Source organism: Pipistrellus kuhlii, unplaced genomic scaffold, assembly GCF_014108245.1.
Source record: "Pipistrellus kuhlii isolate mPipKuh1 unplaced genomic scaffold, mPipKuh1.p scaffold_m20_p_133, whole genome shotgun sequence".
NCBI lineage: Eukaryota > Metazoa > Chordata > Mammalia > Chiroptera > Vespertilionidae > Pipistrellus > Pipistrellus kuhlii.
The window spans coordinates 118,712-144,000 of NW_023425442.1; the positions used below are offsets into that span (position 1 = coordinate 118,712).

General features: G+C 62.3%; 3 protein-coding genes and 1 long non-coding RNA gene across 14 annotated transcripts in view; 2 read left to right on the forward strand and 2 right to left on the reverse strand.

Annotated features, from left to right (window-relative positions):
• Nucleotides 1-10,080, reverse strand: part of LOC118717989 (myosin regulatory light chain 2, atrial isoform) — a 30,682-nt gene extending 20,602 nt beyond the window's left edge. The window contains exons 1-7 of one of the 5 annotated variants that reach the window (XR_006741503.1): nucleotides 8,853-9,740; nucleotides 3,106-3,268; nucleotides 2,533-2,687; nucleotides 2,199-2,318; nucleotides 1,465-1,560; nucleotides 1,249-1,348; nucleotides 230-413 (exon numbers count right to left, since the gene is read on the reverse strand). Coding sequence is in view for 4 of the 5 variants with exons in the window: in XM_036436282.2 (XP_036292175.1) it covers nucleotides 230-413; nucleotides 1,249-1,348; nucleotides 1,465-1,560; nucleotides 2,199-2,318; nucleotides 2,533-2,687; nucleotides 3,106-3,268; nucleotides 8,853-8,897 (863 nt within the window). In the remaining variant the exon portion in view is untranslated. Of the gene's footprint in view, nucleotides 1-229; nucleotides 414-1,248; nucleotides 1,349-1,464; nucleotides 1,561-2,198; nucleotides 2,319-2,532; nucleotides 2,688-3,105; nucleotides 3,269-8,852 lie in introns of all 5 variants that reach the window. The other 4 variants (XM_036436282.2, XM_045581099.1, XM_036436283.2 and 1 more) reach the window with 4 other exon arrangements.
• Nucleotides 10,081-10,189: 109 nt separating this feature from the next.
• YKT6 (YKT6 v-SNARE homolog) lies at nucleotides 10,190-18,045 on the forward strand. Of its 2 annotated transcripts, XM_036436301.2 has the most exons (7): nucleotides 10,199-10,434; nucleotides 13,230-13,312; nucleotides 14,705-14,805; nucleotides 15,858-15,962; nucleotides 16,219-16,284; nucleotides 17,085-17,186; nucleotides 17,768-18,045. In XM_036436301.2, exons 1-7 carry the CDS (start codon nucleotides 10,331-10,333, stop codon nucleotides 17,801-17,803), a joined length of 597 nt encoding a protein of 198 aa, XP_036292194.1. In that variant the 5' UTR covers nucleotides 10,199-10,330; the 3' UTR covers nucleotides 17,804-18,045. The 2 variants fall into 2 exon arrangements, with proteins under 2 accessions (XP_045437060.1, XP_036292194.1); XM_045581104.1 differs by lacking the exons at nucleotides 15,858-15,962; nucleotides 16,219-16,284; nucleotides 17,085-17,186; nucleotides 17,768-18,045 and adding an exon at nucleotides 14,903-15,306 and having other exon boundaries at nucleotides 10,190-10,434.
• On the forward strand, nucleotides 10,473-12,457 carry LOC123652271. Its single transcript, XR_006741504.1, has 2 exons — nucleotides 10,473-11,505; nucleotides 11,715-12,457. It is a non-coding gene; the product is annotated as an uncharacterized LOC123652271 (long non-coding RNA).
• A 4,259-nt stretch (nucleotides 18,046-22,304) lies between the features above and the next one.
• CAMK2B (calcium/calmodulin dependent protein kinase II beta) overlaps nucleotides 22,305-25,289 on the reverse strand; it is a 37,514-nt gene continuing 34,529 nt past the window's right edge. For 4 of the 6 annotated variants that reach the window (XM_036436279.2, XM_036436278.2, XM_036436277.2 and 1 more), the window contains 4 exons: nucleotides 23,197-23,272; nucleotides 22,974-23,068; nucleotides 22,595-22,828; nucleotides 22,305-22,507 (listed from right to left, as the gene is read on the reverse strand). In XM_036436279.2, coding sequence (XP_036292172.1) covers nucleotides 22,596-22,828; nucleotides 22,974-23,068; nucleotides 23,197-23,272 — 404 coding nt within the window. In that variant the 3' untranslated portion in view covers nucleotides 22,305-22,507; nucleotide 22,595. The remainder of the gene's footprint in view (nucleotides 22,508-22,594; nucleotides 22,829-22,973; nucleotides 23,069-23,196; nucleotides 23,273-25,289) is intronic. The other 2 variants (XM_036436281.2, XM_036436280.2) reach the window with 1 other exon arrangement.

Below are 25,289 nucleotides of genomic sequence, written 5' to 3' on the forward strand. Positions count from 1 at the left end.
CGTGCTGTGCAGTGGGCAGACCTGGCTCTGGGGACTCTGGTTAAACTGCCCGCGTGGCAGGGGCATCTCAGACCCAGGAGAGGGCCCCGGCTCGTCCATCCACAGCCCCCGTTCCCAGCACCGGACGCTCCGGGGCTGGTTCACTGAGCGGCCCGGCTCGCGCGCAGCCGGATGCGCTGCCCTCCCAGCCCCGTTAGAAACAAGCCCCCTCCCCGCCGGGCGCTCTCACAGCTGCTGGCCCGGGTTCAGCGAGCTCTCGTCCACGGCGCGGTCGTACTCCAGCAGGAACTCGTCCAGCTCGCCCGCGTCCCCGAAGGCGCCCCACTCCGTGTTGACGCACATGCGGCCCTCCTCGCCCTCCACCAGCTCCACGTTGTGCATCTCCTCCATGTAGCAGGCGTTGCAGCCGGTGCCTGCGGGGCGGCAGCGTCCGACCCACGGGACCCACAGGGGCTGGGCTTCCCCAGCCTCCGCCCCTACCCGTCCCACCCCAGCCCCCCTCCTGGGCGCCCCGCCCCACCGCCTCTCCTGGGTGCCCTGCTTCCCCTGCCCCGCCCGCAGGAAGCCCAGGGCAGGCTTCTGTGCCCCCACAGGCCTGGTCGCTGTGTGATCTCAGATGGGGAACCCACCCCTCAAGGCCGTCCTCTCCCCGCAGGGGATGGTAACCCTCCTCCTCCCCTTATCCGGGTGTTGGGAGGATTGAGAGAAATGTGTCAAATGTGCAAAACAGAGACGGGAGTTGGATGCTATGGTTTTGTCTATGCTCCACCTTGCTTTCTGGCTTTTTCCATTCATGCATTTAAGCTCTCTGTCTTGGGCTCTGTTTTATTTATTTATTTATTTTTGGGGGGGGCACCCTGAGGTAAGGCACAGTGTGGGACCGGCTCTGGGATTTGCAGGGAGCCCCCGGGCCAGCTCAGCCTCTGCTCCGGCTGGCCCGGGGTACACTTCCAGGAAGAGGTGACGGCACGTTTGCTTATTCCCTTCCACATGGACAAACCTGTCTAGTTTGGTCAATTAACCAGATAAAGTGCTTTAATTGAACCTGATGGCAGGGGCAGGTGCAGCCCGCGTGCCACCCGACGCAGTGACTGCAGTGTGAACGCCTCTATCAGGACAGAGCCTGCATCTGGGGTGCCCCCGCCCCTCCCCAAGCCCGCCCCGGGTGCACAGGCCCGCACTGACTGTGGCCCTCACTCCTCAGGCCCGAGGCCCAGGCTCCTGGACAGGGCGGGGCGTGGTCCTTACCCACAATCATGCCAACCTCACACTGGCGGTCTTCGTAGTAGCAGGAGATCATGGTGGCCACCGTGTCGTTCACCATCGCCACCACGTCCATCTCAAAGTCCTGCCAAGAGCGCAGGGGGTGGGGCTGGGCTGGGGTCCTAGCCGGCCCACCAAGGAGGGGCCCAGAGGCCCTCCCTGCCGTCCTGGCCTGAGGGGCGGGGCCGAGGGCCTCCTCACCCCTCTCCGCTTGATGGCGTCTCGCAGCAGTCCCACGACGTTGTTCCCTTCCGCCCCCGAGGCCTTGAAGCCCTTGGTCCAGTTGAGCAGGATGCCCTGGGGGAGGTGGGGGACAGAGGTGATCGCTGAGGTGCTGGGAGGGTGTGAGGGGAGCTACTCGGACCCCAGACCCCACTTGCGGGGGAGCAGACTGAGAGGTTTGACGGCCACACAGCTGTTCTCGTTCCTGCAGACGGGCCGGCAATTTGAGCTGTTTGTGTAGTAATGCCCAGAGGTGTCTCCCAGAGTGGGGTGGGGGTCTGGGTGAGCAGGTCCTCCTGGTGCCCCCTGCAGGCGAGGGAGCCCTGTGTTCAGTGCGGTGGGGTCGGGGCTGTAAAACCTGTGCGGGAAGGCGCTCCTGCTATTGTTGTACACAGGGTTTCGTGTCAGACATGTGTGTGCTTGATGCATGCAAAAACACGTAAAGGTACGGTGTGCACACAACGGATGCTGTGTGCATGTGTAGTTGGCATGTGTGTAACTGCTGGGCTCGAAGGCAGGGTTCAGCCTCCGCTCACACACTCAGCCCAGCACAGGGTTCCCAGTGAGGGGGGGGGGCTCCCTCCCGGTGCATGTGCGTCCCTCCGTCCGTCTGCCCGTCCCTCCGTCTGTCTGTCCCTCTGTCTGTCTGTCTGTCCATCCATCCCTCCATCTGTCTGCCCGCCTGCTGTCCTTTTGCCCAGCCCTGGGCCCACCTTGTCGATGTCTTCATGCCTCACGGGGAAGGAGAATGTGAAGCCCAGGGGCAGCTTCTTGTGCTTCATCTGGTGCTTGTCCAGGAAGTCGGAGATGCACTCGGAAATGTAGTCGAAGAGCTGGAAGCCCGTGGCCACAGCGGTGGGCGGGGCAGCCCGTCTCCTCCACCAGAGCCCGTACTCGCCCCAGCCCTCGGGGAATCCCCGAGGGAAACCCCAGCCCCCTGGGAATCCCCAGCCCTTCCCAGGTGGACAGGTGGGCCCCCAGGTGGACAGGTGAGCTCACCCAGGGGGAGGGCCCACCCTCCAGGACCAGAGCCCGAGGCCCGCTCACCATCTCTGCGGTGCCCGTCATGGCGTCCTCGGGGATGCAGTACATCTGGTGCTTGGTCTTCACGCTCCAGTGGCCGGCCTCCCCCTCCCCCACCTTCACCAGCATCACCCGGAAGTTGGTGCCACCCAGGTCCAGCGAGAGGAAGTCCCCGACTTCTGCAGCCACAGGGAGAGAAAGAGGGAAGGCAGGAGGCCAGAGGCACGGACAAGGGGCCCCTGCCGGACGTCTGAGGACACCACTTTCAATGGGGAGGGGTCAAAGGTGAACTGGGAAGTCCATGGGAACCCCCTGCCTTGAACTGAAGTCACCCCCAGTCCAGAGCGCAACTGAAAAACTAGTGAAATGGCCCAGACTCAGGACTGGGGGCGGGGAGGGGGCGAGTGACCTCAGGGAGTACTCTCCCAATGAGACGGGAACAGCCCATTCATGAGGCCACGGTGAGCCTGCCGCCACGTGAGATCGGCCTGCCTGGGGCCCAGCCTCCGGGGCCTGATTCCAGGCTGCGGGGGCAGAGCCCTGGGAGGGCCTGGGGACAGCTGCCCCGCAGGGCGGCCACCCCGGCCCTGGCAGTACCTGAGCCTTCGGGGGTGGAGCGCACGTAGGTGGGCAGCATCTTCACGCTGGCCTCCTGGTGAGTCTCCAGCCTCAGGCCGCGGTCCATCTCCTTCTGCATCCGCCTCATCACCTTCTTCAAGTCCTCCTCCTGCAGCCGGAACTCCGCCAGGATCTGCTCGGCCTGCAGGGGGAGCAGGAGGCTGAGGCCAGCGTTCCCCACCCTCACGAGGGTCCCCTTTGCTCTCTGCCCTGGTCTGGGTGACGACTCAAATCACCAGCTGAGCAGTTAGAACAAGAGTTCCAAGACCAGCCTCCCGGATGGGCTGGGATCCAGGGTGAGGGCAGAGGGCAGACGTGGGAGAAGGCGCTGAGCGGGAGGCCAAGACAGCCTGTTGGAAGGGCGCAGGGCAGAGGGCGCAGTGCTCCCGCTCCAGCTGAGGCTAAGGGCGTGGATGCTCCACGTGCACCCCGGCCAGAGGGACCGTTAGGTCAGCTGAGAGAGCTGCTGTTCAAGGTGGAAGGCTCTGCGGCCACGGGGACCCCCATGCATGGACAGAAGCGAGGCCTGTGCAGCCAGCGCCACCTTCTCTGTGAGTGCGATGGCCTGGAGGGGTCTCCTTCTGAACCTCCTGGGGCGTGGCCGGCCCTTCCCGAACCAGCTGCCGTGCCCGTGTGCCCGTGACCGGACCTCACTCTGCTGTGCGAGGAGGAGGCCATCCCTGCGGAGGAGGCCGCTCAGATGCACTGGCCGTCTGGACCCAAAGGGAAGGAAAGATCCTGGATAAAAGCTGGGCATCGGGAATCCAGCCAGGGTAGGGAGTGGCACTGAAGGAAGGCCGTCCCTCGCCAGGCAGGGACCGGCCGGTGACTGGGCTAAGCCCGTGGCCGATGGCGGGCGAAGGAAGCCGGGTTAGCAGGGGGCCTCTGGGAAGGTACATGCCCCGAGGCTGTGAACACAGCTGGGAGGTGTGCGGCCACCGGCAGCAGCTGTCCCACAACCGTGAGGAGCCCAGCGAAAGGGAAAGCTGCCCGCAAACCACAGATGGGAGGAGAGGCAGCCCTGGTGACATCACTGAGGTCACCCCAGACACCGACCCCAGGCGCCGGCCAGGGGAGCGCACACCGACACCAGATCCCGGGTTTCCTGCAGCCTGGAGCGCTCCTGACGGGTGCAGGTCCTAATGCAGGAACCATGCGGCTTATCCAGACGGAAGCTGTGGACCCGGGGACGGCCACAGAGGGGCGGCCACAGAAGGACGGTCACAGAGGGACGGCTGGCTGCGTCTACGAGCAAACGTGCAGCTCCGAGCACCGGTGTTGGCAGGCCAGGCGCAGCCTGCAGCCCCTGGCTCGCAGGAAGGCAGGTGCCTCGGCCCACGCCCACCACTCTGCTTCTCTATCTGTCTGTTGTGGTTGCTGATCCTCACCCTAGGATATTTTTTCCATTGATTTTTAGAGAGAATGGAAGGGAGGGAGAGAGGGAAACAAGGGCAGAGGGACAGGGGGCAGAGGGCCTAAGCAGGACACAGGCACAGGGCTGTGGTCAGCAGGGTCTGGGCTGAGGAGGGCATCGGGCTGGAGGGCAGACCCTTCACAGACGAGGAACGATGACGGCACCAAATACACGACGTGTGGCTCCCACCGGAGCAGGGCTCCCAGGAGCAGGCACCCCTCGGAGAGCGCAGCCAAATAACAGCAGAGCAGGCTCCCAAGAGGCCAAACCCCAACACGCCAGGGATACAGGGCACCCCGGGGAATGGGGTGGAAGAGTCAGGGATGACAAACTCGGAAACGAATCACACAGAAAGCACACGTGAAACAAGTGACCTCGTGAACGAACCCCACACCCGTTCTTTCACAAGAGCAAACGCGTGGGCCGGCCGAGGGCGAGAGCAGCAGGCGAAGGCACAGGTACAGACGATGGTGACCGGTTCCTTTCCTCTGCCCGCCCCCCTCGGCCCTGCAGCCTACACCCCTGAGAGCTCGCGGGACACCAGGCAGGGACACCAGGCGGCACCCTGACAGCCCTCAGGGGTGGCTTGCATGTAGGTGGGCAGCATCTTCATGGCCAAGAGGCCAGCGGAGGGAGCGAAGGGCACTGGCCTGGGTGGCCGAGCATGGCAGCAGGTGTGGAGCTTCCTCGGCCTCCAGCCACAGGATGGAGGCCATTTGCAAAGTTGGCTATTGGACCCTGGACCCTGCTGTGCCCAGGAGCTCGGAGACAGGGAAGTCCTGAGCGGTGGGGGCTGGGGCCTCGAGGGACCCAGGTATAGGACTCCCTGCCAATAGCTTTCATCCTGCGGCTCTACTGGGAGCTCAGGAGTGCCCATCCTTCTGCCATGGGCCTGGCCTGGCCTTGGCAGGGGGCGGGGTGGGGGTGGGGTGGTTCCAGGCACAGAGGGGGCTGGGCACAGGAGGGGCAGGGGTGCCAGGCACCTGCTGAGCGTACCATGGGCCTCTTCCCTGTGGGCAGGGGCTCGGGCTTGGTTACTGGAAAACCAGAGCTCTGCTCCTGTATTCCTTCTCTCCGTTCTAGGTTCTAAGTAACTAACAGGCGATACATTGGCCAGAAGCTGAGTGAAGACTGTGTGTGTGTTTAGGGAAACACCCACCTCTTCTTCGTAACCAACTGAAATCTCCGCCTGCCCACCAGCGGGCCTCTGGGGGCTGTCCTTTTATCCTCACCTAAGGACGTGGTCAATGAGAGAGAGAGAGAGAGAGAGAGAGAGAGAGAGAGAGAGAGGGAGAGGGAGAGAGGGAGGGGGAGAGGGAGGGGGAGGAAGAGGGGGAGGGAGAGGGGGAGGGGGAGGGGGAGGGGGAGGGGGAGGGAGGGGGAGGGAGGGAGGCCCACAGGTGCCTCCTGTGCGTGCCCGTGGGGAGGGAACCCGGCCTAGGTGTGTGGCCGGACCGGAATGGATCCCCAAGCCTCTTGCTGCACCAGGAGGAGTTATCACAGAGCCACGGCCAGCCTGGGCTCTCCCGACAGCCACAGCCACGGCCCTCATTGCCGTTTTCTTTGCCATGTTGTGCATTCACGCTTCTCCTAGCTCCTTCAGGGACACCACGCCTGCTGGCGAGCCTGGGGCTGCAGGGACGGGGAGAAGGGGTGCTCCCCAGGCATGCCTGCCTGCCTGTGTGCCCGGAAAGGGGCCTGGGGTCCTCCCGCTGGGAGGGCACTGCCCCAGGTTCTCTCTGCCCAAGTCCAGGAGACAATGGGTAGAACGCAGGGCACACCTGCTGCCTGTGATGTGGCTCCCCGGAGCCTGTCTGTGGCGAACGTCAGGGCAGGAAGGGCCAGTGGGGCAGGAGGGGGGGGTGTTCTGTGTGTTCTGGAAAGGGGTGTGTCGTGGTGGCGTGAAATCCATTCTCTTCCTCTGCCCAGGGCTTCCCAGCACTTCCGTGCCAGGGCAGCCTTCTGTGGCAGGGGCCCGGGCTCGCTGCCAGCATGCTGGGGTCTCGCCCACACAGCAGCCGGGGCCTTTCCAGAGGGGGCGCTGAGGTCTGGAGGGACTTGCTTTCCGAAGGTTGCTGTGCTGGGAACGGGGAGGGCCGCCCAGCGTGGTGCAGGTGCTGGACGTGGAGATGGAGCCTTCTCTCCCCTGGGCTGGGTCAGTTCTGCTCTTTGGGATGCTCACAAGGGGCTTCTGTATCTCCTTCCACGCCTTTCCTCTCAGGGGCAGGGGTGGGTCAGCTGGGCCCACCCAGACCTTCACCACCACCCGGTGGGTGGTCAGAGGCTGTGACCTCCAGCAGCCTGCTCAGCGGGGAGGGTGGGCAGGTACCATGGGCCTGTGCAAACTGGCTGACCTGCTCCTGCCCTGCTCCTGGGGTTTCACCAAGTATGGAGCCTGACCCCATACTCAGGGCCTTCTCCCACTCCTCCCCGAGCCGGCCCCGTCCCATCACACCTGCTGGCCTTCCTGCAGAAGCGAGAAGCAGGGCAGCACAGGGCCTCACCCCATTGCTGAGCCTCCTTCTTCCTGGGGGCCAAGTGCCGGCAGCCTGAGGCCAGAATGGAGGGCCGTCAGCTCCTCCCAGGCTGTCCCCTGGCCCATGCTCAGATCGAATTGTGTGTCCAAATCCAGGTCGAAGCCTTAACCCCAATGTGACGGGATTTGCAGGTGAGGCTTTGGAAAGGGATTGGGGTTAGAAGAGGTCATGAGGGTGGGGCCCCTAGAAGAGATTAGTGTCCTTCTGAGAAGACAAAGAGCTGCCGCCCCTCATTCCCCTCACTGCACCCCCCAGGAGGACAGCCGGAAATGCCCGGAAGAGGCCACACCAGGACCGGTCACTCTGGCCCTGGTCTCGGTCAGACTCCCACTCCAGAGCTATTGTGTTCGCTGCCGGAGCCAACTCACACACGGCCAGCTGGACACACTTTGAAGCCCCTGTCTCCCAGGCTTCAGGTATCGTGGGCAGGTTGGGCCAGATGAGGGTCCAGTGAGGGTTGGGGAGTATGGAACAGGATCACAAGGGGTTCCCAGGGCCCAGTTTTAGGACAGCATCAGTGGACGCAGACCTGCCCCCGAGTAGTTCTAGAAACTGCTCGGAGCTGACATCTATTGGGAAAGCCTGTGTCCACGCAGCTCTGCAGGTTACAGAAGGGTGACCACAGATAAGGCCTGGAGGTCAGTGCCGGCGAGAGGAACCAGACGCGGACGAGAAACCGGCAGCACGTAGGTTCCCTTTGAAGCACAATTTCTTGCATTAAAATGGCATTTATCTCGATGATGGATGCTTTGGTTGCCTCGCTGAAGCATGTGCCTCACTCTGCTCAGCCCGGACCAGGGTGTCGTGACCCTTGGCCGCTGCAGGCAGCCCGGCTCCCGGCTGGGACCTGCATCCCTCCCTTGGGAGCAGAGACGGTCTGCCCGTGGAGCCCCGCGTCTCCTGGACACACAGGAAGGGACAGGGGCCAGCCCAAAGCTGGGAATGGGTTCCCCACGGCAGCCACGGCCCCTCACACGCTGCCCCACCATCTCTGCTCGTCAGACACCCACCCCCATTCCTCCAGCGGCCGCCGGGCTGTCTCCAAACCCTGCCCGCAGGGTGGTGCGGGCAGCTCTCTGCCCGCCTGGCGGCCTGGCCGGGCGCCTGCCTGGGCTGGCTGTTTTCTCCTGACATCATCAGCTCTGCCAGCAGCAGAAGCAGCGCTGTTTGTGCTGACCTTGTTGTTTCGCAGGAGGAGGAGGCGTGTGAGGTGAGAATCATGTCGCAGGGAAGGCCCAGGCCTCTCCCGGGCCCCACTGCGCCCCAGCCGGCCCTTGCCCTGGGGCCTGCCCTTGTCTTTGCTCACTATGTGGTCTGGATCTCTGTTTTGGAAAAAGCAACTGATCTCCGCTCCTCCGGGGGCAGGAACGGCCCTCAGGCTCCCCAGGAAGCGATTCCTTGGAGGACGAGGAGTGTGGGCACCGGAGACCTGTCATGGAGTCTGCTGAGCATTGTCCCAGGTCTGAGACCCCAGGCTCTAAACTCCCCAGACCTCCAGCCAACATCAGTCCCGGATCTCCTGGCCGCCCACCTTCCAGGCCACGGGCTGGGGTCTGAGGCAGGGAGGGGCCTGGTCTGCTGGGAGGAAGGTCTTTCTGCCAGCACAGCGGGCACCCAGGACCCCTCCCAGCAGGGGACCCCCTCCCAGCAGGGCTTCCCTACGGAGCCTGAGCACCAGTCAGACTCTGAGCGGCAGGCGTGTGTCCGAGCTAAACCCACCCCTGGGTGCGGGGACCCTGGACAGAAGCTTCCAGAGCCAGAGGCGGCAGAGCTACCTTTTCCTTCTTGGCGGTCTCCATCCCAGCACCGTCATCCGGCATCGGCGCCACAGCCCGCTCCTGGGGGCTGGGACCCCTCCGCCACTCCCAACAGGTTTCCGGAAACGGACTGTCCGAAGCGTCTCCCACCAGGGGCTGGCTGGCCCTGGGCTCCTGGGCAGCTATGGTCCCTCTTCGGCTGGGTTCCGGCTGGAGCTCCAGTCACAGTTTCCTCCTTTTCATTGTTCCCAGAAAGCCCACGAGCCTGGTGTTCAGGGCCACACCTGGGACCCTTCCCCACAGAGGCCTGGTCAGGCCTGGTGTGGCTGCGGCAGGGCCATCGCCGGGTTTGGCTGCTCGGCTCTCTCAGGCTGCACCGAGCTGTCAGCCTCCAGGCCGACTCAGCAGAAAAGCTTTTGTCCCCTCCGTGCTGGGGACAGCATTTGAGTAATTAGGCTGAAGGTGACTGTTTCTCTCACACCCTAACCTGCTTCCCGGAGCTCAGCTGCCACCCAACACTTCCTGCTGCGGCCAGGTGTGCAGTGACCAGGTGTGTGCAGTGGCCAGGTGTATGCGGTGACCAGGTGTATGCGGTGACCAGGTGTGCGGTGGGGAATTCTCCTGGGGGAAGGGGGGCCTCCTGCTCCGGAAAAGGCCTGTGCTGCCATGGCAACCAGGAGCAGGGCCTCCGCAGGGCTGTCTGCGGTCATTAGAGCTGCCATGCAGAAAACTGGGGCTGAAGGCAAAAGGCCTCCATCCCCATCACCATAGCAATAGCCCAAGGGCCTTGTCACCAGACTTGGCCACCTGTTCAGTTGCCCAGGCAGGGCCGCACCCTCATGGGCAGAGGCCCTCCGAGGAGAGGGCGTGGGCAGCCCGGGCCCCAGCGCCTGAGCTCTGAGCTGCCTTCTGCGGCCTGAGACATGCCCAGGGGGGGACCCGAGAGGCCGGGCCCGCGTCACGTCATGTCACACCCGGGCAGCTGCTCCGCTCGGGGCAGAGGAGCCGGACTCCCGGGCTCAGCACGCAGACGAGGACGTCGCTTCCCCGCAGCCTGCATCCCGGACCCGCGGGCTCGGAGACCAGGTGTGAAAGCTGCGCGGAATCCCTGGGTCCCCTCATCGCAGGGGGTGAGCGTGTGTCCTCACCCAGGGCGCGCGGCACTGCCGCCTCCGCCTCCGCCTCCGCGGGCGGGGCAGCGCCTCAGCCACCGGGGAAGGATCGCCCGGCCTGGACAGTCCTGGGGCGCGGGCGGCTGGGGGGAACCCGGGGGACAGCCCCGCGGGTGGGGCGGGGCCGGGCTCACGTGCGTGCGCACACGCCCCGCCCCTTGCCTGCGTGTTTCCGCCGGCGGCCCTGACCGGAACCGGAAGTGGACCGAGCCGGGTGGAGGAAGCCGCGTCGGCCCGTCAGCAGCCGGCGGTCTCGAGGGGCGGCGGCCGCGCTGCTCGCTGCTCGCCGGTCGCGGGGGCGGGCGGCGGGCGCCCGGCGGCGCCATGAAGCTGTTCAGCCTGAGCGTCCTGTACAAAGGCGACCCCAAGGCCGTGCTGCTCAGCGCCGCCTACGACGTGTCGTCCTTCAGCTTCTTCCAGAGGACCAGGTGGGCGGGCCAGCGGCGGGGGCGGGATGGGGGGCGGGGGTCCGGGCGAGGCGGGCGTGGCTCCTCCCTGCTCCGCAGACCGTTCCGAGCCCTTAGCCTCTCGCTGGACAGAGGCCGTTCTAGAAAACACTCCGGAACTCAGTGTTTTCCAGGTTTCCGCCCAGTACAATTATAAAAGGCAGCTCCCCGGGTGCACGTCTGCGTGTCTGACTAGAAGGCCGAGGCCCGGGAATCTCGGTGGTTCTGGTCCAGGCCCCGGGCCGCCAGGCCCCACCCGCCACGTCTGGGGAACCCGTGAACCCCAGCCATTGGGGGGAGGTGCGGGCGGGCTCCTCCCACGGATAAAGTCCCTGAGGCCCCACGAAACCGGCCTGCCGGGACTCGGACCCCAATTGTGGGCCCCTGGTACGAAAGGGTTCTCACTGAGGGCCTGGAAGGAAGCAGGGGACTTGTGGGCTTTGGAGGGTTCTGGGGCGCTTGTTGCCAAAAGGTGGTATTGGAAGTGTGACAGACTTCAGCCCATCCGGGCACGGGAGGAGGGGACCCCCAGAGTCTGCCTGTGGTGTGCGGCCTGGTGCCTCTGCCAGCTGGAGTCTGTGTCTGCTGCGTCCGCGGAGCTGTTGGTTCTTGAGAGTGGCTTGCTGGCAGGATGCCAGGATCTAAAACAATTTCTGTCATTTTACTGACACTTGTTTTTCTTTGGGTCAGTCTGTGGTCTCGTCTCTGTGCGGCGGCTTCTCTGTGTCTGTACCAGCCTGGCACACACCATGCTACTTCCCTGCGGTGAACACTGAAGGGTCCCGGGTTCCCGGGTAGGACTGACCCTCAGGAGCTTGGGGAGCCCACACCCATTCAGGTGGTAAGCCCAACAGCAGAACTGCAGGGGTATTTCCAGGGACAGCACACGTGCCAGCTGGACTCTGTCTTTCTCCTGAGGCCCCTCTTCGTCCTTCCCGTCTCACAGTGGCCAGACCCCAAGCCTGAAACCTTCTAATAGTTTCCCAGCCTTTTTTTTTTTTTTAATCCTCACCTGAGGATACTATCCCATTGATTTCTAGAGACAGTAGAAGGGTTAGAGCACATGTGTCAAACACAAGGCCCGCGGGCCAAATCCATCCCGCCAGGCCTTGCAATGTGGCCCGCACCGCGCTGTCATCACTGCACTCCGCTGCGTTTCCATCACAATGACAGTTTATGACTGTTCAGTAAACCATTCAGCCCGCGATTTAGGCTGGATTTTAGATTTTGGCCCCTTCTCTGATTGAGTTCGACACCCCTAGGTTAGAGGGAGAGAAACATGGATTGGTTGCCTCCCAAATGAGCCCCCGATAGGGTGGGGGAACCTGCAGCCGAGGTACGTGCCCTTGACGGAAATCAAAACTGAGACCCTTTGGTCTGCAGGCCGGCGCTCTAACCACTGAGCAAATCCGGCCAGGGCCATTTCCCAGTTTGTCTGGCCCTTGTATGCAGGCTTTCACAATGGAAACAATTTTGCCTCGTTTAAGTACAGTCCTGCTCTAAGTGCTGTCTGTGGTCTCACCATGAGAATTCTTATTTGGAGACTTCATCTGAGGGATTGCAGTCATGTGTCACCTAACAACAGAGATACATTGAGAAGCGTGTCATTACGTGATGTTGTGCGAACATACAGGGTGCGCTTACACCTGGATGGTGCAGCCCACTGCTCACCTGGGCTGCATGGCACAGCCTGTTACTGTGCTGGGTACTGAGGCCATTGGAACAGTGGTGTGTGTGCACCTGACGAGAGAGGTATGAAAAGGTGCAGTGAAAACAGTCTCAGAGGAAAAGCACCCTGCGCACGCTCTCACCAGGAGTGGAGCTGCAGGACTGGACGTTGCTCTGGGTGTGGTGGGGTGAGTAGTGAGTGAAGGTGAGGGCCAAGGACATGACTGGACACGGCTGTGGACTTTATACCCTGGACACCAAGGCTACACCAGCTTGCATTATTTTTTTTCTTCAGTGATACATTAACCTTAGTTTATAACATTTTCACTTTATAAACAAACTTTTTTAAATCTCAGCTGAGGATAGTTTCCCATTGATTTTCATAGAGAGTGGAGGGGGAGAGACAGAGAACATCAGTGATGAAAGAGAATAATTGATCGGCTACCTCCTGCACACTCCCTACTGGGGATCAAGCCTGCAACCCACACATGTGCCCTGACCGGGAATTGAACCATCACCTCCTAGTCAAAACAGCCACGCCAGCCAGGCTGTTTCCCAACTTTTTAAGGAGCTTGTTGAGCCCTGCAAGTGCTTCCGCTAAGCCCTTCACTGTGAACTTTCCTGGAGGTTCTTGGACCACTGTTGGATCTGCAGTCTGTCGTCGTCATTGGCCAAAATCTCGTTGTGTGGCCCCCGACCAGCTCCCCCTCCTCCTAAGCCTTTGGTCCAGCCGTTTGCCACAGCCATGTTGGCTGTGAACCTGCCAAGCAGTTCTGGCCACTTGTGTTTTCCCAGAACAGGCTCTGTTTGCCCTCTTCCTGGAAGTGAGTGGGGCCTGGAGAACAGGCACTGGCTTCTGCTTAGCTCCCGTATCCCAGGTCATGCTCTGACCAGGTGTGAAATTGACCGCAGCCCACCATTCTGGAGGGGCTGTGGAGGTGAGCTGGGGAGCGAGCAGAGATGGTGTGAATGGCTGTGACGATTTGTACACTCTGGATCTGTTTGTTTGCAGAGTTTATTATTTGTGTGAGGTTGGGGGGAGAAGGAAACCAAGGAGCAATGTCTCCTGGGACAAGGTGACGGGAGTAGTAACGAGTGTTGTTCCTTAGTGTTCAGGAATTCATGACCTTCACCAGCCAGCTGATTGTGGAGCGTTCGGCCAAAGGCAACAGAGCGTCCGTCAAGGAGCAAGGTAAGAGGGCTCTCCCCTGCCTGTGTGCTGGCCTGGCCGCCATGCCGCCATGCCACAGGCAGCCTGAGCCGAGCGTGGCCGTCACCTCAGGAGGTGAGGCTGCCAGGACCCGCTCGCCAACCTGACCTCTCTCCCCTCCTCCTCCTCCTCTTCCTCCTGCACGGTTCTGTGCCCTGTGTGGGCGACTAGCTGCCTGGGTAAAGTTAGCCCCAGAGCTGGGACGTGCTTCCGGTTAGGGCCTGTCTCTCGGAGCAGTAGCGACGCCTCTTCCAGAACATGGAAGGGGTTTCCTGCCTGCCCTGTCCAGGGCTGCTGCCTCTTGTGTACTTAGATGTGGACAGGGGGTGAGTGTCTGCAGGCACGTCCGGAGGGATGTGTGAACTTCGGCAGAAGTAAGGGCTGTTGCATGATGCTGGGACTGTGGGTCCCAGGTATGGGGTGCTCTGTCCAGAGTGACAGTGCAGGCGGTGTCCAGGGCTGTGTTCTATGGGACCCTGTGTGCTCACCTCGGGCGGTGCAGTTGGATCCTGGGCATTTGAATATTCTCAACCCCCTCGGGGGGAACTTGGCCTTCGTAGCTTGGTTCTCAGGGACACTTCCTCAGACCCTGGCCCCACTTCTCTGTGGTGTGTGCTTGTCCCCATATTTGAGTCTTTTTCTTGGGGCTGGCTGGCTAGAGTGTGTGGGAGTGAGCTCCTGTCCCTCATCCCTGTGGTGGCTCATCTCTGCCTATTTCTGATTTTGGGACTATTGGCTCCCCTCGCCTCTTTAATTTGTTCTCCTTGTTTAGTTCTAGTCTCTTGGCTGAGAGTCTTAGAGACAAGAAGGTTCTTCCTTGTCAGCTGCAGTCCTTCCGAGTGACAGGCATTAATTCTGTGGGTTGTGAATGTCCGGTTGGCCCTCTCCAGGCTGGCCTATTGCTACTTGGACACTCACAGTTCCCTGGAGACCCCAGCCTGCGTGGACCCTCTCCTCGCTCCCTCCCTCCCCAGAATGGAGCTGGCCGGACAGGAGCAGAGAGCTCATTTCCTGACTGGGGCCACTCTTACAGGCTTTTTAAACCACGTGAGGCTGTGTTGCTTGCCCAGGGTTCCCTCAGTTCGGAGCAGAGCCTTAGGGGCTGCCTCTCCCCAAGACACTGCCAGGCTGGGCCTGGAGCTCAAGTTGTGCCTGGAACAGTGGTCTCAGACCCTGGTTTAGCACACTGGGCCTCAGGGCCGTGCTGATGGCTATGCTCCTGTGAGCTGTGTATGCGTGTGTCCTGTCCCGTGTGCGAACCATTAGCCTGGTCTGCAGAGCGGCTTCGCTGATCCAAAGGCAGGAGCCCAGCAGGAGACGTTGACGGCTTGGGGTGGAGTCTAAGGCCCTCCTGTCCTGTGTGTGTCTCCGTAGAATACCTGTGCCACGTCTACGTGCGGAACGACAGCCTTGCGGGAGTGGTCATTGCTGACAGCGAGTACCCGTCCCGGGTGGCTTTCACCTTGCTGGAGAAGGTGAGTGTGTACTTGGCTGGACTGGATTTGGGTGACCACAGTGCCCGAGACACAGTCCACAGTCAGCCGTGGTCAGCGTTCCCCTCGCCCTCCCCAGGCTCCTCCATGGCACCGATTCCTGCCCTGTGCCAGGCTCGTGCCCCAGGCTGCCCACAGTCTCCGCCTCCCTTCTCTGGGACGGAGCCCTTGGGTCAGCTGTGGCTGTGCTCGCGCCTGTGTCACCAGCTCCATCCCTGCCTCCCCTCCACCGAGCTACCCCTGCGCCCCTTCCCCGGCGTGGACTCAGCACCACGTGTTCTTCGGTTTCCTCACACGGGCTGATTACGGACGCCTCGAGGGCACTGTCGTGTCTTGTCCCCAGAGGACTGATACACTTAGGGGCACATGAAATTCGGTGGTGGCTTAAATCTTTCCTTTTTGAAGAATTGGTTGGAAAATTAGAAGACTAATTTTCCCTGATTCCTGGAAATCCATAACCTGGCAAAAATGGAATCTGCAGTTTAAAATTCTAATACTTTTTTATTGTTTAAAGTATGTGTCTCCTTTTTCCTCCCATTGAAATGGGACCTTTCTGTGAAAAGTGCAGAGCTCGTCCAAGTCCGCATATCTGTGCTGCTGAGACCCAGTGTTTGTGGTTTGCAGCTGGTCCCTGTGTGTAGTGGTTGTAGGGCCCGGGAGGTATCCAGTTCTCCCTGACTAAAGGTGAGACTGGGCTTCCGCTCACACCACTGTCCCCTTCAAGATGGCGCGGTCCCTGCAGCAGAGCCGGCTGCTCCAGGAGAGATTTCAGCAGCAGCGGAGGCTGCCAGTCTGGGGAGCCTGGTCTGGCAGTCCCCAACAGTCCCTTGCAGTATACCTGTCCCTCACCCACAAATAGACACTTGGATGTGAATGCCCAGAGGACTTGAGGAGGAGGAACTTGCGCCTGGACTTACCCTTGCCGTTGGCTGTTTGCCTCTGCCCTCCCGGGGGCCAGAGAGCCTCTTGGGCCCAGTCCTGTTGCTGTGGGCACGGTGAGCACAGGAGTGTCGCTGAGCAACTTTGTCTTGCAGGTGCTGGACGATTTCTCCAAGCAGGTGGAGAGGATCCACTGGCCAGTCGGATCTTCTGCTAACATCCACTACACAGCCCTGGATGGCTACCTTAGTACCTACCAGGTAGGTCCCGGAGCCCCAGGAACCTCCCAGCCTGACAGCTGGGCGCGGTGACTTCCCGACAGCCTTGATGTCGGTCCCTGGGCGTCTCGGGGGCTACGCGAGGGCCTGGAACCTGGGGGCCCAGCAGGCTGTTGCTGCCACTGCTGCCACGGCTCAAGTAGCCTGTGAACGTGTGTCCAGCTGGATGGGTTTTGAGCTTTGATTCTAGGTGGTCACTCTAGTCCTGACGTCGTTTTTATTCTCGGCTCTTCCTTAGAATCCCCGAGAAGCTGACCCCATGAGTAAAGTGCAGGCTGAACTCGATGAGACCAAGATAATTCTGGTAAGGAAGTCGGAGATGAGGGCTGTGGGGACCTGGGTAAAGGGCCACACTGCCTTACTTCCATCTGGACCTTAATCCAGTTAACTTTTAAAAAAATATATTTTTTTATTATTTGGGAGAGGAAAGGAGAGGGGAAGAGAGACAAACATCAATGATGAGAGAGAAAAATTGATTGGTTGCCCCATGCACGCCCCACCCTGGGGATCGAGCCCACAACCTGGACATGTGCTCTGACCAGGACTTGAACCGTGACCTCCTGGTTCATAGACCGTCACTCAACCATGGAGCCATGCCAGTTGGGCGATCCAGTTAACTTGGGTGATGGGAATCCGAGTGACGAGGCCCATGTGGAGGTGGGAACTTTCCGCTCCTTCCTCACTCTGTGCCTTTTCACACGTGTGAAACCGGGCCCAGTGGGCCTGGCGGCTGCTCTGGCACTGGCCGTGGGACTGGGGAAGACGGAGGGGGCGGATGTGAGTGGGCAGCGGGGCTGTGGCCCTTTCTCCCTTGGAGAGAGTCTGTGAACCGCTAGCCCCCTCGAGGGAATCCGGACGTGCCCTGTCCAATGGGAGTCCATGTAGATGCACTAGCGACCTCTGCCTGTATGGCTGTCCGCGCCTGTGTCCTGCAGAACTGGTAGACCACAGGAAGGTCACGGGTCCTGGTGCATGCCCATGTCGGACATGTGCTGGGCGCTCCTGTGGGGGAGGGCTTAGGGGACGTGCTTGCCCTGAGGGGCTGGTGAGGGCTGTGGCCGCTCGTGGTGAACCGTCAGAGCCTCCCGTCTGTTCCTCCTGCAGCACAACACCATGGAGTCCCTGTTGGAGCGAGGCGAGAAGATCGACGACCTGGTGTCCAAATCCGAAGTGCTGGGAATTCACTCTAAAGCCTTCTACAAAACCGTGAGCACTGGCGGTCTGGGCCCTCGCCACGAGCAGGAGCAGCACACCCTAGTCGCTTGGGTGCTGCGGCAATGAGCCAGCCGGGCCTGTCCCCTCTTCAGGCTGCCCTGCAGGAGGCGAAGGCGGGAGCAGGCTCTGAGCCTAGGCTCACCCTTGCCTGCTGTTGGCTGAGCTGTGGGGTGCAGCGCCCCCAGGTTCTGACGCTGCCAGTTCGCTTGTTCTCCACACACCATTGCTTTTGTGTGTCTTTGGGGTATCTGAATAGGAAGCAAGAGGAGCTCTCAGGGGCCCAGGACCTAAGGGGGAGCCACTCTGTTGTCTAGAGAAACATCAGAGGTGCCAGCCTTGTTGGGTTGAGGGTGGGCAAAGGGATCTTCAGCCAGCCAGTGCCCATGCCCATTTTTGTGTCGGGCGCCTTCCTGGTGGTAGGTGAGGAGGACGTGGTTGTGACCTGTTTCCAGCTGCCGGGAGGCAGCAAGGATGGGTACTTCCAGTCCTTTCCCCTCAGTGCTCAGGGATCCCTCCCTTTGTGTGCCCAGGCTGCTTCTTAGCCCCACTTCTGCTCCTCTGTCTCTTTCTAGGCCCGGAAGCAAAACTCGTGCTGTGCAGTCATGTGACCGTCGCCCACAGGGCCCCCTTGCTGCAGTCCCCGTCATTCCATCAGAACCGTGGCTTCCGCAGACGCCTCGGCCATGGCCAGGCCAGAGCTCGGTCCCCGTTCACTGGAGCTCCTGGAAGCGCCGAGGCAGCGGAAGGGACCTGGGATGGGGAATGTTCAAATTCATGTTTCTGGTAATTTTGAAAAGATAATTGGAGGTTCTCAGAGGTATTTTTGGGCCAAATGAAACTATAAACACTCCATGACTCCTGCAGATGCCCAAGGGCTCTAGTCTAACCTGTCTGTTTTGGTCCTCAGCAGCCTTTGGGTTTTACTTGCACATCAACTGTGTTAACGCTTCAGTGTGGGGGTTCTCAATCCACAGGGCTAGGAGTGGCAGAACGCACACTGGGTTCTCCTGGGAAAGGTGCCCAGGTCACGGGGGTGGGGGCAAGCAGGGCCATGAGGAGACAGCCCCTGGGATTCACAGGTCTGAGCCACGGTTTGCATTTCTGCTGAGACTGACTTCTGCTGACGCCATGGAGGTGGTGGAGGGGGCGGGGCACCTGTCTGACCTGCAGTTTGGCCTTGAACCTGGATCCCAGGCACAGGCCTCTGGCAGCAAAACTTTTGGCAGCCACCTGGGCCTGCGTGTCTTAGCAAGCAGCCTTCCTGTGGCCACTGTTACTGGGCATCAAGAACAGATGCCAGCCAACCAAGGACCCAGTACCCCACTTGTCTGAGTGTGCAGCCCCCATCCCTCCTGACCCCCCGCCTCCCTATCCTTCCTGACCCTCAGCAGCAGGAAACCAGGCCACACAGCAGCCCAGGCGATGGCCCAGTAGGGCCGGCCCTCGGCCTGTCTGGTCCTGGGTCGTGCTGCCTGTCCACACTGCCCCCTTGCTCTGCGTGCCACCTGCGGGCGAGGTGCCTGTGCTGGGGTGGTGTCAGCCAGAGTGGTCTCACCCGGGGTCCGTCCTTGGGCCCTGGTTCTTGGCCAGCCCGAAGGGTCTACTCACCCCCAAATCTCACTTGGGCCAGAGAATGGGATCTGTGTGGCTTCTGAGCACCTGCCCCAACAGGTTCACCTGCCGGCTGCCTTTTCCCAGGTACTGCTGGCCTGTGTGACCCCTGCTGGACCCTCCTTGGGGTGCAGGCCCATCCTGTCATGGCCCCGGAGGTGGCTGTGACTCCACTTAGGACAGTTGGGTCGTGGATGATGGTGAGGACCTGGGCGTGGGTGGATTTGGGAAGAGGGAGGGTGGCTGGCAGAGGCCCTGTGCCCTGTGCTCCCTGTTCACGTCATCGGCTAAGAGTGTATTTTAATCGCTGCCTAACTTTTCTTGTGTTGTTTGAGAGATTCCTATCTGGATAAAGTTGTCTTTTGAAATTCCCAAAATGGTCCTGTGCTGTTTGAACCGGGGGACGGGGGGGGGGGTGCGGAGGGTGGTATGAGGCCCTTCCTCACTGTGTCCTCTGTGCGGTGTACCCTCTGTTCTCTGCTGTGAAGGGGGAGGGCAGGGCCAGGCCTGCAAGCAGGGGTGGGGGCAGGGAGGAGGCTCAGGCTGTATCTTTCTCAGACCTGGCAGGAGCCAGGCAGGGGAGCGAGCAGAGCAGACCCTGCAGGTGTTAGGACGTCCTTGTGGGCTGGGGAGCCAGCCTGGCCCTAGTGTAGGGGGTGGTCTCAGCTGCTGGTCTGGCCCGGCCCAGGACCCTGTGCTCAGCTCACCCTGCGTGACCATCCACACCCACAGCAGCCCAGCCCCTTCCTGCTGCGGCCCGGGGGGCCCTGCCCAAAGCAGGTGAGACAATAAGGGCCTCCTGACCTCCCTCCGCTGTGTGCCCGCCCCGCCCCAGGCCTGCCGGCGGGCTGGGATGCCATGTGCACCTCGGGCAGGAACTGGGGGGCCGGGCGGAAGGCTCCTCTGATTACAGCCGATAGGCCTGGGTCTAGGAGACACCGCCCGGCACCGCTCTGGCTCTGGCCTACATTCTCCACCCGCTCAGGTCCCCGAGTGCTGCCGGGGAGCACACGGCACTGACACGGATGCCAAGGGCCGCCTGGTCTGGGCCTGGCGAGGCGTCGCCTGGAGGGAAGCTGGAGGAGGTGGCTGAGGTGGTCCCTGGGTCCCTGCATTCTCAGCCACAGGCTCATGTGGGCACTGAGGTCGAGGGTGGTTTTGAAGCCCCATTTCTGTCCCAGGAAAGCATGCGGCACAGGTAGAGACAGGCAGCAGCAAGGCCTGGGGTCGGGGGTGAGGAAGGCCACTGCCTCCACGTGAGCACGTCTGCGAGGGAGGAGGGAAAGGCCTGCAGCTGGGCCGAGGGCGGCCGTGTGCTCAGATGGCCTTAGGGACCGGTGGTCGGTCAGGTCAGCAGCCATGCGGTCAGTGCTAACGCCTCACGGGCCAGGGTGGTCGCTCCCGAGGGAGGCCTGGCAGGCTTCGTATCCTCCCAGGATGCACTGGGTGACACTTTCCCCTGAGGGCCGGGACCAGGCGCAGAGGGTGGGCAGAGAGGCCTGGGGGTGTCCCAGGGTATCATGCTGGGGCCACTGCAGAGGGAGCCTGCTGGGAGCTCCCAGCCCTGCCACTCCAGTCCTTCCTCTCTCCCTCCATCTGGGCACCTTAGGCTCAGCACCTGGCAGCCTGTCCCAGATCCTGCTGGGGGCTCTGGCCATTTGGACCTTGAGAAGCCTGCCTGGTCCCTGGTCTCCTCGCCTGCTGTTTCCATCTTTGCCTCCCAGCAGCCACCGTGTGCATGGGCGATGTGGGTGTTTGAACCAAGCAGGCCTGAGTGCTGTCCGCACAACCCAGGGTCCCGAAGCAGGCAGCGTGGCCATGGACAACACATGCCCTAGCCCGTGGCCGGCGGTCAGCAAACCATACCGGCGAGGTGGCTGATGGAGGGCGCCTCAGTAGGTCAGTGGCGCCCGGCCCTGCAGCTCCTCCCTCCCCAGACGCCACTGGGGTGACTAGAGGTTGGGGAGGGTGTGTGTGTGGGGTCAGGTATTGGAGCTGTGACCTATGGCTACACAGGGGGACCCCAGGTGGGCTGTCCACCTGGCCAGGCTCAGGAAGGTCTGGACTCGGCCTCTTCAGCCAGGCCCAGTGGGGCCCCACGGAAGGGGCTGGGTGAGGAGTGGTGGGGTCCCAGCACAAAGCACCAAGCTGCACATGAAGCAGTTTGTCCTGTTTTCCTTTTATTTGCAGTTTCCCGAGACAGAACAAAATAGTTTTTTGTACACTTACAAGGCTCAGAAAGAAAGACAACGAAACTCAGCAAAAAGGGAGAGAGGAAAGCCGACCCCTGCAGGGCGGACCAGCGCGGCCACACCATGGACATCGAGCTGGAAGGGCGGGTGTGGCTTGCTTGTGGGGTCATGCAAAAGAACTATCCCCCAGAAAAAGTCCCAAATTAACCTGGACAGGCAGCTCCACGGGGAAGAGGCGGGAGGAGGCCCCAGGAGGTGAGTGGCCGGGCACACGCTGCCACTGTCAGAGGCGAGCCCTGCCACCCCCCGCCATGCCCACGGCAGGGACAGCTGTCCTGAGCAGAGCTGTGGGCGGGCAGGTGAGTGTCCACTCTGAGTGGCATGGACAGTCTCCGTGGAGATCAGGTCCTATGTCCTGTTCCCCATTCTATGCACCTCCCTGGGGTTGGTGTTGGGAGGAAGATAAAGAAAATCTTCGTTGAAAACAAAGTGAATTGAAGAGTGCCTGGTGCTGGGCAGGAGGAGCCCAGTCTCTGTGACCAGGCCTGGTTGGACCTGCCCCCACCCCTGGCTGCTCTCTGCCGCCTCCATCTGATCACAAGGCCGTCCCTGAGCCTCCCGGAAGCGAGCCCAGCCCCCTCCTCCCACTCAGGGTCCCCGTCAGTGTCCCCTGAAGCCTGGCGAGTGGCTGGCCTGCCCTGCGCTCCCCCAAAGCAGCTGCCCCCAGCCTGGACCCTGCAGCAGCCTGGAGCCCAGGGAGCCCCGCCTCCTCTGACCCCTCCTTCCTGCATCAGGACCAAACCCTGAGCCAACGTTCCTCTGTGTCAGAGGCACACCCCACGAACAGGAGGGAGGCCAGCCCAAGGGTCCCCTCCCCACAGGGCTGCTGCCCCGAGTCTGAAGCACTTTCAGCCCCTGGAGGGGGCAGGGGCAGAGCAGAGCCAGCCTGGGCCCTCAGAGCTTCTCCAGGCGTCCTCCCTGGGTGGCCTGGCCTCTGCACTGCCCATCCACACCGGGGCATCAGGGCACGAGGCGCTGGCACGGGAGGAGCCCACACCCACCTTCGGGGGAGGGGGTAGAGGAAGGGAGCGAAGCAGAGGGAACAGCTGCGCTCAGGCCCGCAGCCCCCTAGATGACACCCAGCACTACCCACCGCGAGCAGCGAGCAGCGAGGGCGGGTCCCAGCGAACACACACGTGAGGGCGACAGGCTGCCCGTGGACGAGTGTGCCCAGCCGAGCCTGGAGCGGCCGGCAGGCCCAAGCCCCACCAGCGCCAGTCATTTTTACAGCGTTTCCTTTGTTAAGTTTTTTTTTTTTCACATTTCATCCGACATTTATTTATTTTTCTTTTTTGTGGTGGTTGCTGTCATCTTGTTTTTAAAAAGGAACCACATCGGGTCTTGGTTTTCTGCAGACACAGGCACCAGGGGAGGAAGAGGCAGACACAAACATGCGACAGGCAGGCCAGAGCCTGGGGCGGCGGGCGCCACACACGATCCCTCGGGCTCTGCAAGGGGAGGGCAGAGGGTCAGCTCCCGCGTGCCCCCAGGTCTGCCCCGGTCCCCTGGTGCGCGGTGACCCCGCCCGCCCCTCACCTCACTGCGGCGGCGCCACGGGCGCCCCTGAGCAGTGGAAGTGCACGTTCTGCCACTTTCCCTCGCGGCGGTGCCACACACGGGTCTCCTCGGACTGGCTGGTGCGGGGCCGGCCCTGGCCGTCGATGTACTGCGTGAGGCGGATGTAGGCGATGCAGGCCGCGTCCTCCCCGATGACGTGCACGTGCGGGTTCAGGATGGTCGTGTGGATCGGCTTGCTGTTTTTGGCGAGCACTGCGGGCGGACCGGCTGGGATCAGCCCGCGGCCCCTCATCCGGCACTGCCTGCTCCCCCTGCCCGGGGCCCGGCTGCATGGCCTGGGCAGGAGGGGCCTCCCTGGCCCCCGCGCCATCCCCCCGCCCCCCACGCCCTCACTCACAGTTCTCGAAGTAGAACCTGTGGAAGTCCATCCCTTCGACCAGGTTGCCCAATGCTTCAGGCTCAAACGAGGTCAGGCCTGGGTCGCAGATTTTCCTGGGGGGCAGACCCAGGTGAGGAGGGCCCCCTCTGCACCCGCCCAGTTCCTACTGGACGCCCTCTTGAGGGGCACGCAGCCACTCATCCCCCAGGCTGCCCCAGGGGCCGCACAGGCCCCGACTCACGCGTAGGCCTCGAAGTCCCCGCTGTTTACAGCCTCGATGAGCTGCTCCGTGACCTTGATGATCTCCTGCTTCCGCGCTGCGGACAGAGGCGCAGTGACCCACGGCCCCACCTCCTCTCCTCTCCTCTCCTCTCCTCTGCTCGCCTCTCTCCTCTCCTCTCCTCTCCCCTCCTCTCCAGGCCGAGCCCTGGGCCCACACCGCCCAGGCCAGCCCCAAGGCCAGCATAGGTCCCACAAGTCCAAGTTTCTACCTTGGCTCCTCGGCTGCCATAAATACGACGTTTCTGAGTAAGAGCATTCTCTCTCCAGCACAACATGTCTGGGAGACGCAGAAACGGGGTGGCACCCACCACAGCCACCACAGTCTGGTCCTCTGCAGCTCTGGTCTGCCTTCCTGGCTCGCCCACAGGTCCTTCCCAAACCCAACTCCTCCGGGGACAGGGCCCAGGGAGGGCTGGCAGGTACAGCAGGGAAAAGGCTGGGGGTGGAGGCCTCTGCCCAGGGCCAGGCAGCTCAGAGACGAAGTGTGAGCCTCAGCCCTCTCCCTGGAAGGCAGCAAACCAGGCGCTGGCCTCCGCCTCCTCTGGCTCTCCCTGCTTGCAGTCCTGGGCCCAGGAGCCAGCCAGCACCCCACTCGTCCGTCCCGCACCCTCCACCATCCTCCAGGCTCCGGCCTACTTGGCCCCTGGGCCTAGGCAGGCCTGGCCCTCAGGGTGGTTGCCCCGGCCCCTTTGTCTCTAAGTATGTTTATTTTTGTGCAAAATGTTTTCCACACGTGGAAGCAGCAGAGGGTAACGCAGCCCACTCCGGGGGCTCACATCCGACACTGTCCTACTGGCTCCAGACGCTTTTAAAGGAACAGACACAAACGTGGCTGCAGGCCCCCGTTCCCTCGATCCTGTCCCGTTCTGTCCCTGGGAGGTGCTGCACCGCGTCCGTGCACAGACCGTGCACACAGCGGGGGTCTTACAGCAACGACCCAATGTCTCGATCCCACAGCCTCTCCCAGAGCCCCAGGTTCGAGGCCGCCCGGCCGCGGGTCTGCGTGAGAGCCCTCCGTTCCCGGCAGAGCGAGGGACCGTGGTGCTGAGGGCTGCTGCGCGGGGTGGGCTTCTGAAGCTGCCATGGGCTCAGGTCCCCCAGCACTGGGCGTTCAGAGGCCTGCGCCCACGTCCAGGCCGGCTGCCCCTGGGGCTGCCTGGGCGCTCCCGCTCCCGGGAACCCACCTGGAGGGAGACTGAGTCCGTGGCAGGAGACGCTGCGTGTGAGCCCAGGCGTCTGGGACACCTGTGGGGCGGAACACGCATGTGCATGTCCGGTGCAAGTGTGTGTCTGAGGGCGCGTGCACAGCCTGCAAGCGTGTGCAGGCTCCCGTCTCGAAACAGCCCCGCTGCTTCATGCTGCTTTGCTGCCCTGCCCCTCGCCTGCCCCGGCAGGTCTGGTCCCCGCTGGCCTCCGGGAGGGGCTGCGGCTCTGGCTCTCCGGCCCCAGCCCCCGTCAGGCCGCCGCCGATGCTTCAGGTCCCGGTGTGTCCCCAGCAGCCGGCCCACCTCTCTGCCCTCGGCCTGGGCGAGTCCCAGTGCTGGGCATCCCTCTGCTCTGGGACCTCGTCCACCCCATTGAGGGTCACCTGTCCCCTCTGTGAGGCCGTTCCCAGCTTCAGGCGTCCCCGTCTGCAGCCCCCCCCCCATCCCAGGGAGGCCTGGCCACGTCCTTCCCACCGCTGCCCGCTCCTGCCGCCTCCTGTCCGGGCCCCCCGCCCAGAGCCCCACCTCCCACCAACCGACTGACCGACCAACCGACCGACTGACCGCCGACCGACCGACAGGGCCGTCCTTACTTTTCAGAGCGGAGCTGCCCCACCCAGCGCCCTGGCCCACAGCCCCCCAGGGGAGCCGAGGGACCTCTTCCCGCTGGTTCCCCTACACTCCGAGGTCACAGCCACTGGCTGCTGGGAGTGACCCCAACCTTCCACTAGGGGGGAAATGGATGTTTTAAACCAGTTGTAATTTAAAATGGGGGTTGGTGTAGAGAAAGTATTAAATAAACAGGACATTCCCGAGCTCACAGCATAAACTTGTGGACACGAACCAG

Excerpts from the sequence above, each read along its gene's own strand:
- YKT6 (XM_036436301.2), top strand. The coding sequence starts at position 10,331 with ATGAAGCTGTTCAGCCTGAGCGTCCTGTACAAAGGCGACCCCAAGGCC. Across the intron at positions 13,313-14,704 it reads AGCGTCCGTCAAGGAGCAAG|AATACCTGTGCCACGTCTAC; the intron begins GTAAGAGGGCTC and ends GTGTCTCCGTAG. Across the intron at positions 15,963-16,218 it reads GCTACCTTAGTACCTACCAG|AATCCCCGAGAAGCTGACCC; the intron begins GTAGGTCCCGGA and ends GCTCTTCCTTAG.